The sequence below is a fragment of the Hemicordylus capensis genome, chromosome 6 (genome assembly GCF_027244095.1).
Source record: "Hemicordylus capensis ecotype Gifberg chromosome 6, rHemCap1.1.pri, whole genome shotgun sequence".
NCBI lineage: Eukaryota > Metazoa > Chordata > Lepidosauria > Squamata > Cordylidae > Hemicordylus > Hemicordylus capensis.
The window spans coordinates 135,663,112-135,679,606 of record NC_069662.1 but is presented as its reverse complement, the minus strand read 5'-3'; the positions used below and the strand labels follow the sequence as shown (position 1 = coordinate 135,679,606).

General features: G+C 42.9%; 1 protein-coding gene across 9 annotated transcripts in view; it reads right to left on the bottom strand.

Annotated features, from left to right (window-relative positions):
* The window catches only part of ABCB1 (ATP binding cassette subfamily B member 1), an 81,359-nt gene that overhangs the window by 19,829 nt on the left and 45,035 nt on the right, over nucleotides 1-16,495 (bottom strand). For 8 of the 9 annotated variants that reach the window (XM_053263952.1, XM_053263950.1, XM_053263955.1 and 5 more), the window contains 7 exons: nucleotides 15,567-15,677; nucleotides 10,182-10,307; nucleotides 7,140-7,343; nucleotides 5,726-5,896; nucleotides 4,392-4,553; nucleotides 673-855; nucleotides 277-423 (listed from right to left, as the gene is read on the bottom strand). In XM_053263952.1, coding sequence (XP_053119927.1) covers nucleotides 277-423; nucleotides 673-855; nucleotides 4,392-4,553; nucleotides 5,726-5,896; nucleotides 7,140-7,343; nucleotides 10,182-10,307; nucleotides 15,567-15,677 — 1,104 coding nt within the window. Of the gene's footprint in view, nucleotides 1-265; nucleotides 424-672; nucleotides 856-4,391; nucleotides 4,554-5,725; nucleotides 5,897-7,139; nucleotides 7,344-10,181; nucleotides 10,308-15,566; nucleotides 15,678-16,495 lie in introns of all 9 variants that reach the window. The other variant, XR_008310225.1, reaches the window with a different exon arrangement.

Genomic DNA, 16,495 nt, shown 5'->3' with positions numbered 1-16,495 from the left:
CTTGAATCAGTGGGTCCTTAAATTGTATGTAAATCATCATGTGGATACAGAACTTGCATTCTGTAGAGAAGATCTTAGTTACTAGCAAACATTCAGCATATGACAGCTGCTATAGAAAAACTGCCCCCATGTCCCCATACCCACAAGCCTTAATTTCTCATTACAAAGAAACAATTTTATCATGGGACTATATATTTTAATTGGGACGGACATTTTCTACAATTTTAAATTTAGTTTTGGAACGGATATCAGAAATGAAGCCTACCTTGAACTTACCCCAATGATTTCTGAGAATATTACTGAAAATGCAGGCTGCAGAGCTCCATTGATGATTGCAGAAAACGTTCCCACCAAAAGATACGGCCATTCTGATATATTCAAATTCATAATCTTCAGAAATGAAACTGAGGGCAAATTTTCATCCTAGAATACATGAGTATTTTTCATGTAGGCAGTTAAGTAATGCCCCTTTCTGACTAACAGCCATAATATCTCAAATTATTTTTCAACACTAACAAAATATGAGCTGAATGGACAGAGGCTCCCAAATGCATGAATACTTGTTCTGCTGCATGAGTAGACCACAGTCTAGGCATGCATCTTAGTACAGAGGCAAATTACCATTAACAGTGCTGCTAATGTAACATAGAGATCTAAAACCAAAGTACTTACAGGCTGAACAATTTGCACCTCAAGGTCTTCTTCCTGTTCTTCTGGGTTTTTAAAGCTTCTGCGAGTTGAACGCCGTCTCACTCCATTTGATAAGGAGCGTTCTAATGCTTGTTTTGATTTGCTGTTTTCAACACTGAGCTCACTTTCGTCCATCTCTTCTGACTGAACCTCAGTTTCGATTGACTAAAACGGGACAGGAGATTTGAAAGAGATTGGAATTCCAAACACTTATCAATGCAAAATGTTCCTAGAAGGCCAGGGATCACATTTGGAACTGAATTTGATCAATATATTAATGTTGCTAAACATCAAGCCTCTTTATACAGGCACAGCTGGTAAATAGGAATACAAATGACATAACTGGTTTTTGTAAATTAGATGTTCTCTTGCCCTATCCCCAGAGGCTCAGAGTGGGTAACAATGCTATAAAACAATGAATAATTCACACACAAATTTGTAACAAAAGTAGATCTACCATGCAAATGTCATAATTCTTCTGACTGCAGTTAGTAAAAACAAAAAAAGTTAATGCCATTTATTCACATTTATTTATCTATCTATCTATCATATTTTTACACCACCCAAAACTTACGTCTCTGGGTGGTTTACAAAAGATTAAAAAGTAAAACATTAATTAAAAACAAAAACAAAATTTTAAAAGCAAGAAATGTAAAACACAATTTAAAATGTTTAAAACAATATTCTAAAAATTACATTCAAAGCAATCAAAACAATATCAGTTAAAAGCCTGGGTGAAGAAATGCGTCTTTAAGGACTTTTTAAAGGATGTAAGAGATGGTGAGGCTCTTATTGCACTAGGGAGAGCATTCCAAAGCCTCGGGGCAGCAACGGAGAAGGCCCATCCCTGAGTAGCCACCAGACGAGCCGGTGGTAAATGCAAACGGACCTCTCCTGATGATCTCAATGGGCGGCGGGGTTCATTACGAAGAAGCCGTTCTCTTAAAAACCCAGAGCCAAAGCTGTTTAGGGCTTTATAGGTTATGACCAACACCTTGTATTTTGCCCGGAAACATTTGGCAAACAGTGTAACTCCTTCAATACAGGAGTAATATGGTCTCTCCTAGATGACCCAGAGACCAGCCGCACTCTGGACCAGCCACACTCTGCTGCACTCTGGACCAGCTGTAGTTTCCGGACTACATACAAGGGCAGCCCCACATAGCGCACATTGCAGTAATCCAGTCTGGAGGTTACCAGCAGATGTACCACTGTTTTGAGGTCGTCTAACTCAAGAAACGGACGCAGCTGGCGTATCAGCCGAAGCTGATAGAAGGCACTTCTGGCCACTGTCTCAACCTGGGACACCAAGGGGAGACTTGGATCCAGAAGCACCCCTAGACTGCATACCTGTTCCTTCTGGGGAAGTGTGACCCCATCCAGAACAGCCAGATCAAACTCGTCTCTCGAGTTCCGACCCCACACAATGAGTACCTCCGTCTTATCTGGATTCAGTCTTAGTTTGTTATCCCTCATCCAGACCATTACCGACTCCAGGCAGGCATTTAGGGAGGTTATGCCCTCTCCCGATGATGCTGACATGGAGAAATAGATTTGGGTGTCATCAGCATAATGATAGCACCCTGCACCAAATCTCCTGATGATCTCTCCCAGCGGCTTCATGTAGATGTTAAACAACATCGGAGACAATACAGAGCCCTGAGGGACACCATACAAAAGTTCAGATTTTGAAGAACAGCAGTCTTCAAGGGACACCATCTGGAACCTGCCCGAGAGGTGGGAGCAGAACCACCGCAAAGCAGTGCCTCCCACCCCCAAACCCCTAAGATGATCCAGAAGGTTACTATGGTCGATAGTATTGAAAGCCTCCGAGAGGTCCAAGAGGACCAACAGAGTCATGCTTCCTCTGTCAATTTCCAATTGGAGATCATCCATCAGGCCGACCAAGGCAGTCTCTGCCCCATAGCCAGCCCGGAAGCCAGTTTGAAATGGGTCTAGATAATCAAAGACTGTCTGGAACTGGAAGGCCACCACCCTTTCAATTACCATGCCCAGCCATGGAAGGTTGGAGACAGGCCTGTAGTTACTCAGCTCCGAGGGATCCAAGGTAGGCTTCTTTAGAAGTGGTCTAATAATTGCCTCCTTAAGACTAGGAGGCATCCTACCTTCCCTTAGAGATGCATTTATAATCTCTACCAGGCCTTCTACAACAACCTCCCTGCTAGATCGAACAAGCCATGTCGGGCAAGGGTCAAGAGGACAGGTGGTGGGCCGCACCATTCCAATAAGCTTGTCCACATCCTCAGAAGTCACAAACTGGAACTGATCTAGCCTAACCACATAAGAGGAGTCACTGGATACCTCCGCATCAGATACTGAAGTTAAGTGTGGAGACAAAATCCAAGTCGGCCCAAATATGAGAGATTTTTTTTTAACATGACATTTCCCCCTTCATAAATGTGTAACAGGTCTAGGAAGAAAATTGTGCATATCAGTATATGTGGTCTTATGTAAAAGATACAAGAAGAAAACATTCCGACCATCCAGGCTGTTTTGCTGCAAATGCCTGGAAGCTGCAGTGGCTTACAGGAATACAGAATGAAACAAATGATGACACTTTTAATTTTGTTTTTAAAGAGCTTCCCACATGTTCACAGACTTTAAAATGGCCCAGGCATGGAGGGAAGAACTGTGAGCACTAACAACACAAATCCACGATGCTCACACAACCACAATTCAAAGTAGGCATGCCAGTTGGTGTGGGTGGTGGAATCCAAGTTTTCCTAGATAGAAAACTCTGGGTTTTGAATGCGAGGAACATGCAGCACAAATGCTTCTTCATGGAATTTCTGCAGAAGGTAAGAAAGAACTATCTATTTAAGTAAAGTTGGAAAGTCCAACAAAAGTCTAGTATGGTTGTTATTTGTTGGCCAAATTAGCGCTTAACTGAGAGCTTGATTGTGTATCCCTATGGAATTTCTTCTTCTTCTAGAAGCAGCCATGAACCCTACTAATTTGGTCTGGGGCTAAGCATGGACAAGGGGGCTCTAACCCTAACCCTCTACCACAGCCTTAATCCAGATCTCCTCCCTGGAACTTCTATTAGTTGCAGATGAACACACACACACACTAACACACCATATTTACCCAAATAGAAGACTCCTCTGAATTTAAGACAACTCCCTTAAAAATAAAGGTTAAATACTGCTTATACCTGTTTACTTAAATGGAACGGGACTCTGAGTTTAGGTCGATCCCCCAATTTCTACCAGCAACGAACCTGGAAAAAACCTAGTATTGGATTCAAGTAAATACAGTATGCCTTTCTGTATACCTACTTGGGAATTTTCTTTTATTTAAAAGAGCTGTCTGAGAATAAATATTTGTGGTTCTTCATTACACATGTGAAAAATTAATTTGCCCTTTATTCTGTACTAATTATATGCCCTTCTTTCCCCTCTCTGGATTATTAATCTCTTGCATCACTCATTCCTTTATAGTACAGCAAATGACAGAATGCTGTACTTTTGCAAAGTGATATGGAGGCTCAAAACCAGGAGATATGCTGATCAGACATGAAAGAGTACGGCAGTGCAATATCAATTGTCAAAAGAATCTGGTGGGACTGGCGGGTGGAGGTAGGTAGGGACATAAAACTTGCATGGAATTAGAACTGAACCGAATTCCAGAAAAGTTATACTTATAATGTAATAGAGAAAAATGAACAAATAGATGAATACCTGCATATTCACAAGTTTGAAATAAACCCCCTGCCTTTTCATAAGTTCATTATGGCTCCCTTGCTCCGTGATGACACCTTCTTCAAAAGCAGCTATAAGATCTGCATTTCGGACTGTAGACAAACGATGGGCGATTACAATAGTCGTGCGACCTTCTCTAGCCTAAACACACACGCAAAGAGATTTAAGGAAAATATTTATGCTTTCATAAGCTCTTGGCTTGCATTTTAAGGGAAATTATCTCGTTTGCTTAGTGCAAAAGGATTGCACTTGCCAAGAAAAGAAAAACAGTGCAGCTGAATCTCACACCGTCATACCTTTTTCCCTGAAAGTTCTTCAAAAATAATTCAAGGAAAAGGCATCTATACATGTTCCGAGGCACCATTTCCTGCATTTCCGCTTGATATTGCACGGAAAAGACTTTCATCAGGCACTGCTTTCCCATTCTTGTCTTTTAACCTCAGCAGTAAGGCTTCAAGAATAATTTGCTCAACGCCAGTCAACAAGGCACGGCTGAGCACGGAGCTAACCTGGTTCTCCCACTCTGGAATCCAGCTATGCACTTCCTTACATTCAACTTCTCAAACCTGGTTCTGTTTTGGGGTAGCTGGAGGTGAAAGGGAAGCAAAAGTAGCAGAGCTGGCCATCTCTCACAGTCTTGTGTAGTGTAGTATGCAGTATTCATGGTTCGATGTTAAAATATTTTACCACCTCATTAACTTTTACATGAATCTTTAGTTTGTGCTAAACGTTCTTCTGCTAGCAAGCCTGGAATAACTAATTATCTCTGCTCCTCACCTCAGAGACTGAGCCACAATGCTCTCTACGCCTCAGCCCTTAGAGACTTTTAGGAATCAGTCCAAAAGGCTAGAACTCCTAGATTGCTTCACAGTATCCAAAGGGAACTGTAATTATGAGCTTGCACTGTTTGGGGTCACAAGTAACACTTCTACAAAAATATTCTTACAATGCAATCCCATGCATGTTTATGGTGTACCTTCAGCTCAACAATTGCTCCTAAAACTGAAATCCATATAGAGCAGAGGAAAATAATTATTATAAAGAACCCTTTAAAAAACAAACCACTGTCCCCAATTTGAAATAGGAAACATTGAGGAAAATTACTCAGAGTAGTCCAATTGAAATTAAAAGTCAAGTAATTCTTAACTTATTCTTTTAGTTTAAAAGGAAAAGTTAAGACATTCTTAACTTGCTCTTTTAATTTCAGTGGGACTACTCTGAGTAATTTCCCTTAGTATGTCAATCAATATTGGCACTAACTTTTTAAAAACAATTAATTTTCTGTTACACAAGGTTTTTACATGAGTACAGACCTTGTCCAGGGCTGTCTGTACCACAGCTTCGCTTTCAGTATCCAAAGCTGATGTAGCCTCATCAAGTAACAAAATCTTGGGATTACGAACAAGAGCTCGAGCAATTGCTATCCTCTGTTTCTGACCTCCACTTAGCTGGGCCCCTCTGTCTCCAACCATAGTTTCAAACTTCTGCAAGACAGAATACAAAGTGATTGGTTTATTGTTTTACATCTCATTACAAAGAAATTTGTTTTGTTACCAAGGGCAGCTTCTCACATTGCTATTTCCTTCAAAGAGGAAAATTTCTGTGTAGGAATGCTGAGGTGTGGCATGGGTGCTTTCCTTGCTACAAATGCACCACATGCTCAGAGCTAGATAAATACTTGCCCCATGTTTCTGACATTGTAGGAAACATATTTTCTGAGATAAGGTGCACCTTATTTCTAAATATTTAGAAACATGTATAAGGTATGAAAAACTGAAAATGGCCCTTATAGCAAACAAACATAGGAATGTGGACACAAACCAGCTCTGCTCAGAATAGATCATCAAATACTGTCCTTAAAACACACACACACACACCCCAAAGCCAAAACCATATCTGAGGACTTAACTAGACATGACCTGCATATTCTCTTGGCCACTCAAAATCACAGCTTCTGAAACAACTTTTCCTTTTAAAAAAATCAGCTGTTGACAGGCGGGGTTTAAATATGCTTGTAGGCATGTAATATCTGTTAAACTCTGAAAGACAAGGCTTAAGGGAGCATTATCCTATATTCTGCACTCTGGCTTTCTGTTATCACACCTCTATATCCTCTCACTCCTGTCCAAAACTCTCTTAATCCCTACACTTGCTTCCTGACCACTAGAGAGACAACTTGAATTCCTCTCCTTACCTTCAAAGTCCTCCATAGCTTTATCTCTTCTCACCATTATCTCTCCACTCTCATATTCCAATACATCCCAGCCTGTGACTCCTCAAGCTGTATCCTCCTCAGACCTAAGATACATCCTTCTAAACAAATCTCATTTAACAACCTTTCTCCCTTGCTGCCCCCAGGCACCTGTAACTCCTGCCCAGCATGCATTTGTAATGATGTTGCCTTTCTCTCTTCCTTCAATCAAATCCCTCCTCAAGACCTATCTCAGTGAAGCCTTTGGATCAGTCCCTTACTCCGCATACCTTACTGAAAATAAGCCTAAGAAAGGGACACTGAACTAAATGTAATTGCACCCCCCATTACCTGGGCTTCCAATATCCTCCTCTCTTTCCATGACAAGTTTTCAAGTGCCAACTGCTCAGGACAGAAGCCCCTCATTTTGTGTGTAATTTTTTTAAAGCACCAAACACATCAGTGGTGCTATATAAAGATTAAAGTATTAAAATATTTAAAAACATTCAAGGCAAGCGTAGCTCAAAAGCCCTCACCTGAGGCAACTTCATGATGAAACCATAGGCATTGGCCTGTTTGACAGCTTTTTCAATCTCTTCCATGGTGACATCTTCACGGCCGTATCGGATATTTTCTGCAATTGTGGTAGCAAACAGCACAGGCTCCTGGTTCACCACACCTATAATCTCCCTCAGATACCTTATATTCAGGGTCTTAATATCCTGTCCATCAATGGTAACCTAAAATGAAGCAAATCACACTCTAAGAATCCTAATTAGTGCTCAGAACAATATATTCATGAACTATCAGAGGAGGAAACTGGAAAGTAAAAGTAAAGTCAAAGAAAAGTATGATAGTAAGTGTAGCACATAGTTGACAGAAGACACAAAAACAGAGTCTTGTGAACCCTTAAAGACTAACAGATTTATGTTATATTATGTTATTTATATTTTTATATTGCCTGATATGTGCATCTCTAGGCAGTGTACAAAATTTAACACACAATACAAGACAGAGTAAAACAAAATTTTACAATATACAGTAAAAACAGTCTAATAAAACCAAAATTAAAGTTTAAAATTGATTTCAGTTAAAAGCCTGAGAAAACAGGGGAGTCTTGAGGGTCTTCCTAAAAGCAAACAGAGAAGGAGATGCTCTTATTTCAGCAGGGAGCATATTCCAAAGCCCCTGGGCAGCCACAGAGAAAGCCTGGTTTCGAGTCGCCAAAATACGAGCTGGCAGCAACTGTAACCAGACTCTCTAGAAGATCATAATAGCAGACAGGGTTAATGACAAAGAAGGCTCTCTCTTAAATACCCTGGACCCAAGCCATTAAGGGCTTTGTAGGTAATAACCAGCACTTTGTATTTCTCCCGGAAACATATCAGCAGCCAGTGCAGTTATTTTAAATTCGGTGTTATGTGGTCCCTTTGGGAGACCAGTCTGGCTGCTGCATTCTGTACCAATTGTAGTTTCAGTATGTACAAAGGCAGCCCCAAACACAGTGCATTACAGTAGTCAAGCCCGGAGGTTACCAGCATATGCATTAGTAGTGGTTAGAGTGCTGGACTAGGACCGGAGAGACCCAAGTTCAAATCCCCATTCAGCCATGAAACTAGCTGGGTGACTCTGGGCCAGTCACTTCTCTCTCAGCCTAACCTACTTCACAGGGTTGTTGTGAAAGAGAAACTCAAGTATGTAGTACACCGCTCTGGGCTCCTTGGAGGAAGAGCGGGATATAAATGTAACAACAACAACAACAACAACAATTATTCAGAAAAGGATGTAGCCGATGTATCAGCCGAAGCTGATAAAAAGCACTCCTGGCCACTGCCTCAACCTGAGAAACCAGGGAGAGTTTGGGATCCAGGAGTACTCCCAAGCTATGTACCTGATCTTTCAGGGGGAGTGTAACACCCTGAAAGAACAGACAGATCTAAGCCATCTCTTGGGTCCCAACCCCCCACAGCCAGTACCTCTGTCTTATTTGGATTCAACTTAAGTTTGTTATCCCTCATCCAGCTCATTATCGCCTCCAGGCAGGCATTTAGGGAAGTTATGCTATTTCCTGATGAGGTCAACATGGAGAAATAGATCTGGGTGTCATAAGCATATTGATAACACCCTGCACCAGTGTTCTCTCTAATTTTTTTCAAATGTGTGTGGAATGAATTTTGTTCTGGGCGGCACTATCAAGGCAGTGTGTGCACACATGTATTCAGAATAGGGCCTTCCTGATTCAACTTGAGTGGGATCTAAAATTAACTGAGTGGACATAAGAAAACGTGTGAGCACGCACACACGCTTTAGAAGGAACACTGTCCAGTAGGGATGTGCAGACCGGTCCGGCAGTTCGGTCCAGGGGTTCGGGAGTTTGTGGTCGAACCAAACCACCCCCTCTGATGGTTCATGGAACGGACCAAGGGGGGGTGTTTCGATGGGGGGCTGGACCGAAGTGGTCCCGGTTCCATTCGAGGCTGATCCAGCCTCGAACCGAACCGGGCCAGATGGTTCCGTGCACACTCCTACTGCCCAGTACCAATATTATTTTGACATAAGATTCATTGTGACTTGCACATCTCTTTGTTCGCAAGACTCTCTTTTGTGTTTGCTGTAACAGACTAACACAGCTACCATTTTGGAAGCTTGCTAGAAGGGGAGAGAAGATAGGAACAGTCTGGGGAGATGAGGAGAATAGGGCCTGGTTAGATATTGCTTTCTGAAGCTGATATAAGGTGGAGTAAATCTTTGACTTCCTCTTCTCTCTCTCCATTTTCCAGTCTCCCATGGTTAAAATGGTTACCCAGTTGAATATTCATCTGTTCTCAAGATCTATGAATCCATCCCCAAATATATTCATACCAGATCTGGAAAAATAACATTTGACCTGGGCCTAAAAGGTTACTTTCTGCTATTAAAAGGTAGATGTTCTCTAAATTATCATCATTATTAAAAATAATAATCTGATCCAGATATGCATGCACCTAGCCGCTCTGGTATCTCTTGATGAAAGGCACTAATGTCTGAAAGAAACCTTCCAAACCAGAAAGAGACGAGGAGGATGAGGAGAGGACGAGGAGAACAAGGTGGAGAATGCTTCCTTTCTCTCATCAAATAAGACAGAAACTTGTAAAGAAACAGTTGAGGGCGCTGTAGATTAGACTGGTGCACTGAGGCCCTGAGGTATATCAGTGAAAGCTGAGTGAGCATGTATATGTGGGGAAGGAAGCCAGGAGAAAAGAAGGAAAGCGGATTCTGCCTTTCCATTCCTGCCCCCAAACTTTCTGACAGTCTCTCCTTAAAGCTTGAACTGTGAATAAAACTCACCTTGCAAGTGATTCTGAATATATAAAAATCACATTAAAACCAACTCAGAATATTCAGAAGCATTTCAAGAAGGAAAGAATATTCCTAAATTATCTACAATGAATATTCCATGGCTAAGAGAGGATGTATCTGACTTTTTCACCTGCTTTTAATAAACTACCAATATTCTAGCATTTGAATTAATAAGAGCACTGTCGATATTTAACATAGCACAACTAGCATGGGCATTTAGACGGGATTGAGTCTCTTACCACGCCTTCCAAAGGATCATAAAACCTCTGTATCAGTTGGACAGTTGTGCTTTTCCCACAGCCACTGCTGCCCACCAGAGCTACTGTCTGACCACTTTTAACTTTCAGATTCAAGCCTTTTAACACCTGAGGGAGGAAAACACATGTCAGCCAGTATTCGGTTTTGCAGATTTCGTATATTATCCATGCCCTCAGAATGCATGTTTATGATGCAAGTTCAGATAAAATCACAGACTGCTGGGTCTATGTTACCAAGAGCTTTGAACCTGTCCTAATTAAAGGGGGTTCTTTTATCAGTGTTTTTGACCCCCACCCACCCCACCAAATCATTGGAGTTACGTTTGGGTTTTTTGTTGCCATAGCTTAAAATGGCTTATGGACTAAATTACTCCTTAGCAGACCTATTTAAATTAAGCAGTCCTTTAGAGTAATTCCTGAGTAGTAATATTGAGGAACTAAGCCTGGATGTTAGCTTATATATCAGGTGGCGGCGGCCCAGTGACTTGAAAAACAAATGATTTCTTAGCAGAAATCTAGGGCCAGATGCCTTTTTTACCCTGGGTTCTTTCAATTCCTTCCTCAAGACCCATCTTTTTCACGAAGTCTTTGGCACAACTTCCTAGTTCCATACATACTGCAGGGGCTTTCAGCCTGGGTACGTGAACCCCTGGGGTACTCTGAACCCCATATGCAGTATACCAGAACCTCCTGCCTCACTTGCATGCTACACTGTCAGTTCCCTCTCCAGGAGGGGAGGAGTGTCAGGCAGCATCCCTCCCTCCTTCTCTCCATGTGACTGGCTGGTTAGGTGCTCAGGCTCAGCCCACCCCTCCCTCAGCCGGACTGAGCCTTGGCAGTGAGGGAAATGCTGGCTGATGCTCAGCGCCAGCATTGCTCTTGCTGCCAACCTTTACAGGCTGAGGGAGGGATTGGCTGAGCCCGAGAACCTAGCCAGTCAGTCATGTGGAGAGGATGAGAAAGAGAAGGGGTCAAGTGAGTGCTGTAGAGCCCTGGAGAAGAGGCTCCAGAGGATGGGAGGAGGAAGGAAGTCACAGTGGTCAGTTAGGGTCCTATTTGTTTTGCCTGATTCCAGGGCAGATTCACTTTGTTTGTATTTTATTTCCCAACAAGTTTGGCAAGGTTTATTTCTGTGGAGGTCACCATTCTTGGCTATGAATATGGGGTACCTAAGCTGATGCTTTGAGATACTTGTTTAAAAATGATTGAAACCCCTAACCTACTGTAACTTGAATATGTGTAACTAAAATTATATGGTTTTTGCATGTCTACCCCTGCCTCCACTTCTCTCACCTTCCTCCGTTGTCTCCTCTCCCTTATGTTTCTTTTCTAGATTGTAAACTCGTTGGGGCAAAGACCTGTCCTCTCATTCCTTGCAAAGCACTGTGTACATGGATGGTCCCATATAAATGAATGAATCAAGAATGAACTTGTTTAATGCAAACTCTGCTACAATGGCAAAGCTTCCCATATCTGCCTTGAAACAGTTTTTTGTGTTTTTTTTAAACTAAATCCTACTGGAGCATTTGTTCTATGGGGTTTTTGTTTGTCTTTGATTAAACTAGGAATTGTTGAAGCAAACAATTACTACAGAACATCAAAAACTAGAAGGAAAAGTGAAATGCACTTTATATCATGAATTATTGCAAACATTAGCTCACCACTGTGGTATGAATCATGCTTTATCATGCAGTCAGTTCTCGAATAGAGCCATACTGTCAATCTACAAAGTAGCTTATTCTGTGCTGGTACAAGAAGTGACTTGCACTGCTGATGAAACTTGGTCTCTCTTTCTTGCCAGGGACAATCCCTTCTGCTCTTACGAACTTCCTGTGTCTTGCGTGAGTCAAGGAAATATGTCAGTTACCTTGACTCATACACAAATGACCATCAGCTGCTACACAAGGAGGACCTTGCCATCTCCCAGTGCCACTCTGCTACTCAAAGCTACACAAAGTCCCATCCACTATGTGGGGATCTAGAGGGGAACCTCAGGAACCGCATCTCCAAAGCTGGCATTGGGCCTCAGCAGCAGTGGGAGAGGACAAGCTTTCCCCGTGCTTGAACCCACTGGCGGAGGAAGCCAGCCAGTGGCCCGTGTTCCTCCCACCAGCACGTCCCCGCCATGCCCCTTGCATCTGACGTCAGATGCTATCAACACCACGGCCCCATTTTGGAGCATATTCCAGCCAGTGCTGCATCCACAGTGCAGCCAGGAAAGCTCTCCCTGCCTTTAAACAACAACAGCAACAACATTTATATACCGCTTTTCAACAAAAGGTTCCAGCAGTTTACAGAGATAAATAATAAATAAATAAGATGGACCCCTGGCCCCAAAGGGCTCACGATCTCAAAAAGAAACATGAGATACACCAGCAACAGTCACTGGAGGCTGGGGATGGATAAGGCCAGTTACTCCCCCCCCCCCCGCTAAATAAAGAGAATCACCATGTTAAAAAGGTGCCTCTTTGCCCAGTTAGCAGGGGAGCAGTGCCTGGCCATGCTGCCAATGCAGTACTGGCCGGTATTTGCTCTCAAATGGGGCTGCGCAGCCCCATTTGGGAGCGAAGCCACATACCCTGCACCTGATGTCAGATGCAGGGTGTGTGGCTGGGGCGCCAGGTGCGGCCCCTGATTGGCTGCAGCCCAGGTTCTTTGAGCCCATCCGCTCAATGGTGGCTCTGCCCCTGCTTGAAACATCTATGTGATGAGCTCCAGCTTCAGTGCAAGGGCTTGCGTGATTGGTCTATTTTTAAAAAACGGAGAAACCATCTGATTCCTGGCATCAACTCTGTTTCCCCAAGATTTACACAGGGACGGTTCTTACTGTTCTCACAATGCTGGGGAAGCGGGAAATTCAGGAGCCATGCACACTCCCAATTTCTGATCGCAAGAACCTGGCACTGTGCCAACCCAACATTTAATCAGGATCAGTAATCAAGGATTTGATCTAGAGTAATCGATCCTAGTGTAATGACAGGTTGGCGTGGTGCCAACCCAACATCACCGAAAACTTGCAGTTTCTTGCAATCAGAAAACGAGAGCACTTATAGCTTGTTAATCTCCCACTGTCCCGAGGATTAGGGGTGTGCAAGGAACTGTTTAGGGCAGTCAGGTTTGAATTCAAGCTGAATTTGAAACAGACCACTGGTCTGTGATCCAGTTTCGGTGGAACCAGCCGCTGGTTCAGTTTGACTGGTCAAACTGCTTTTGTGGTTCAAGGGGGCTATGCTTGTACAAAGGGAATCCAGTGAGGTGTGGGGGGATCCTTCCTTTTAAAGGCTTCTAAAGGCCCTTGACAATCTGGCGGCAGCTGAATCACTGTTCCTACAAGGTCCCCGGCACTCACCAACAGCCCGCCTGGAGGCGAGCCGACCGCATGCACAGAGGCCAATCAATGTCGGTATCAGAGCTGTGCCATGTGGCCAGGGGAGCACCAAGGGCCTTCTAGGAGCAGTGTACAGCCACCACCAGACTGATAAGGGCCTTTAGAAGGATCTTCACACACCTGTGCTTGCAAATCGGAATCCTCACCGGATTCCTCTTTACAAGCATAGCCCCCTTGAACCACCGAACTGGGCCCAGTTTAGTTTGATTGCGGACCAAATCACCTCCAATTGGGTTCACAATTGGACATTTGAAGCAGCCCAGTTTGAGTTGAACCGGTTCTCCTCAAACCAGTTTGTGCACAACCAGCCCAGAGTATAAATCTTCATGGGTCTCAAGACTTATTCAGCTCCTATAGTATATTGTCCACAAGGCCATAAGGCATACTAGTTAACTTTTATTACACATTTTGTTTGGACTGTACTGATTTTCCCTTTTATATTTTCAAATATATAGTTGAGGCAGGGGCGTATCTAGGGTAGAGCAGGCAGGGCACATGCCCCGGGCGCCACTTGAAGGGGGCGCCATTTTGTAATTTTTTTTTTTAAATGGCTGCCGAAAACAAAATGGCCACCATGCATGCTCAAATGGGCTCTGTGAGGCCTTAGGTCATGCCAGGCCTTGCAGAGGCCATTTGAGCATGTGCGGTGGCCATTTTGTTTTCAGTGGCCTTTTAAAAAAAGATTATTTTTAAAAATGGCCACCGCACATGCTCAAATGGTCTCTGCAAGGCTCTAGAGGCCAGCGGGGGGGGAGGGAACCTTTGCAAAAAAAAACCCCACAGCCTTTAGGAAGCCCCCCAACGGGGCTACAGGTACATTTTGTTTGGACTGTACTGATTTTCCCTTTTATATTTTCAAATATATAGTTGAGGCAGGGGCGTATCTAGGGTAGAGCAGGCAGGGCACATGCCCCGGGCGCCACTTGAAGGGGGCGCCATTTTGTAAATTTTTTTTTTTAATGGCTGCCGAAAACAAAATGGCCACCATGCATGCTCAAATGGGCTCTGTGAGGCCTTAGGTCATGCCAGGCCTTGCAGAGGCCATTTGAGCATGTGCGGTGGCCATTTTGTTTTCAGTGGCCTTTTAAAAAAAGATTATTTTTAAAAATGGCCACCGCACATGCTCAAATGGTCTCTGCAAGGCTCTAGAGGCCAGCGGGGGGGGGGGGGAGGGAACCTTTGCAAAAAAAACCCCACAGCCTTTAGGAAGCCCCCCAAAGGGGCTACAGGTAAAAAATAATAATATAATATAAGACACTGTACACATATTCAGATTGGCAATATGTACAGAGAATCAGGGCTTGTGAATACTGAGTTGAAGCTTATGAGCTAAGATTGTATTCATTTGCTCTTACTTTGCTTCTTGTGATAAGTGAGTTAAATGTGATGTCTTGCTAATATGACTATTAATGGTGAGTTTGTCTTTGAATCAGTGTGAAATCCTTAGTATTAAGGACCACTGGGAGTTTCTTGCTCTCTTTCTCTCATTTTAACTGTCTTTCTGAAAGACTAGAATATATTCCAAGCAGTGACACAGTTTACTCTGCATATCCTTTAATTATTTTCAGAGTATCTGGGAAAAGTCAAATTCTCCATGTATTTTTAAAACTTATGTAATAGTGATGCTACAACACATAGAATTAGACAGGCACTTCTGTTTAGTTTTCCAAGTACACCTCCACATAGTATTTGGGTATTTCATGAGCCCCAGCATACTGAAATTAGTAGTTTTCCAGCATTTTTTGGTCTGGCTAAGTCCACTGCTAAATAGTTTTGGAAATATTAAAAGATTAACGAGCCTGACTTGTATTTTTGAGCTGATATTATGGTAAAGTTATCTGAAAGATGGGAGTCAGATGCTTGGACAGGGGGCGCAATTTCAGTGTTTGCCCTAAGCGCTATTTTCCCTAGATACGCCTCTGAGTTAAGGTTGAAGCAGAAATGGAAGCAGGAATGCATACGGGTTTAACTCACAGCACCTGGACATCTGGCCTTGAAGGATAGTTGAAAGAAACATTTTGGAAATCCAGATTCCCATTAATCTTGTCGGGTTTGTAGCCAGTTTCTGAATAACTGTCAATTTTAGGCTCCTGAATAAAATAAAATGGCATATTAATTATGAAGTTTCCTCACAGCGGCAAGTGCCTCTCCCAGCCCTTCCCAGAGATTCAGCAGACTGAACCTGGGCTATTCTGCATGCTAATTTATTTATTTTTATTTATTTTATTTATTTACATTTTATATCCTGCTCTTCCTCCAAGGAGCCCAGAGCAGTGTACTACATACTTAAGTTTCTCCTCACAACAACCCTGTGAAGTAGGTTAGGCTGAGAGAGAAATGACTGACTCAGAGTTACCCAGCAAGTGTCATGGCTGAATGGGGATTTGAACTCAAGTCTCCCTAGTCCAGCACTCTAACCACTTCACCGTGCTGGCATTTGCTCTACCATTGAACTATAGTCCACTCCAATTAAACTAAACCTGGTTTGTTTAATTATCCTGCAGTTATTCATCAAAGTAAAATATCATATAAGGTAATAAGGTAACAAGTTGAGGTCCCTAACATTTAACAAAAAGGCTTTTCTGTTTGACATAAATACATTTTCACATATGCAGCACTCAGCTCATGTATACACATATGCAGAGAGCACTTTAATGTCCCTTCTCCCAATACATATACACATACACACTCACTCACTCAGCAATGTTAGAAACCTCAGGAATCTGGGCAGGAAGGGAATTAAGGCTTCCTGTTCACTTTCTCTGCCCCCAACCTCTCTAGGGACAGAAGGATTTCCTCTCTTTCAGGGTTCAGAATCTGCCATACATCCCCACCTGCTCCCTCCCTCATGCATAAGATGAGCTGCAGCCAGAAGTGGTGAGAAGGTGATCTGAATACTCTGTTGTCT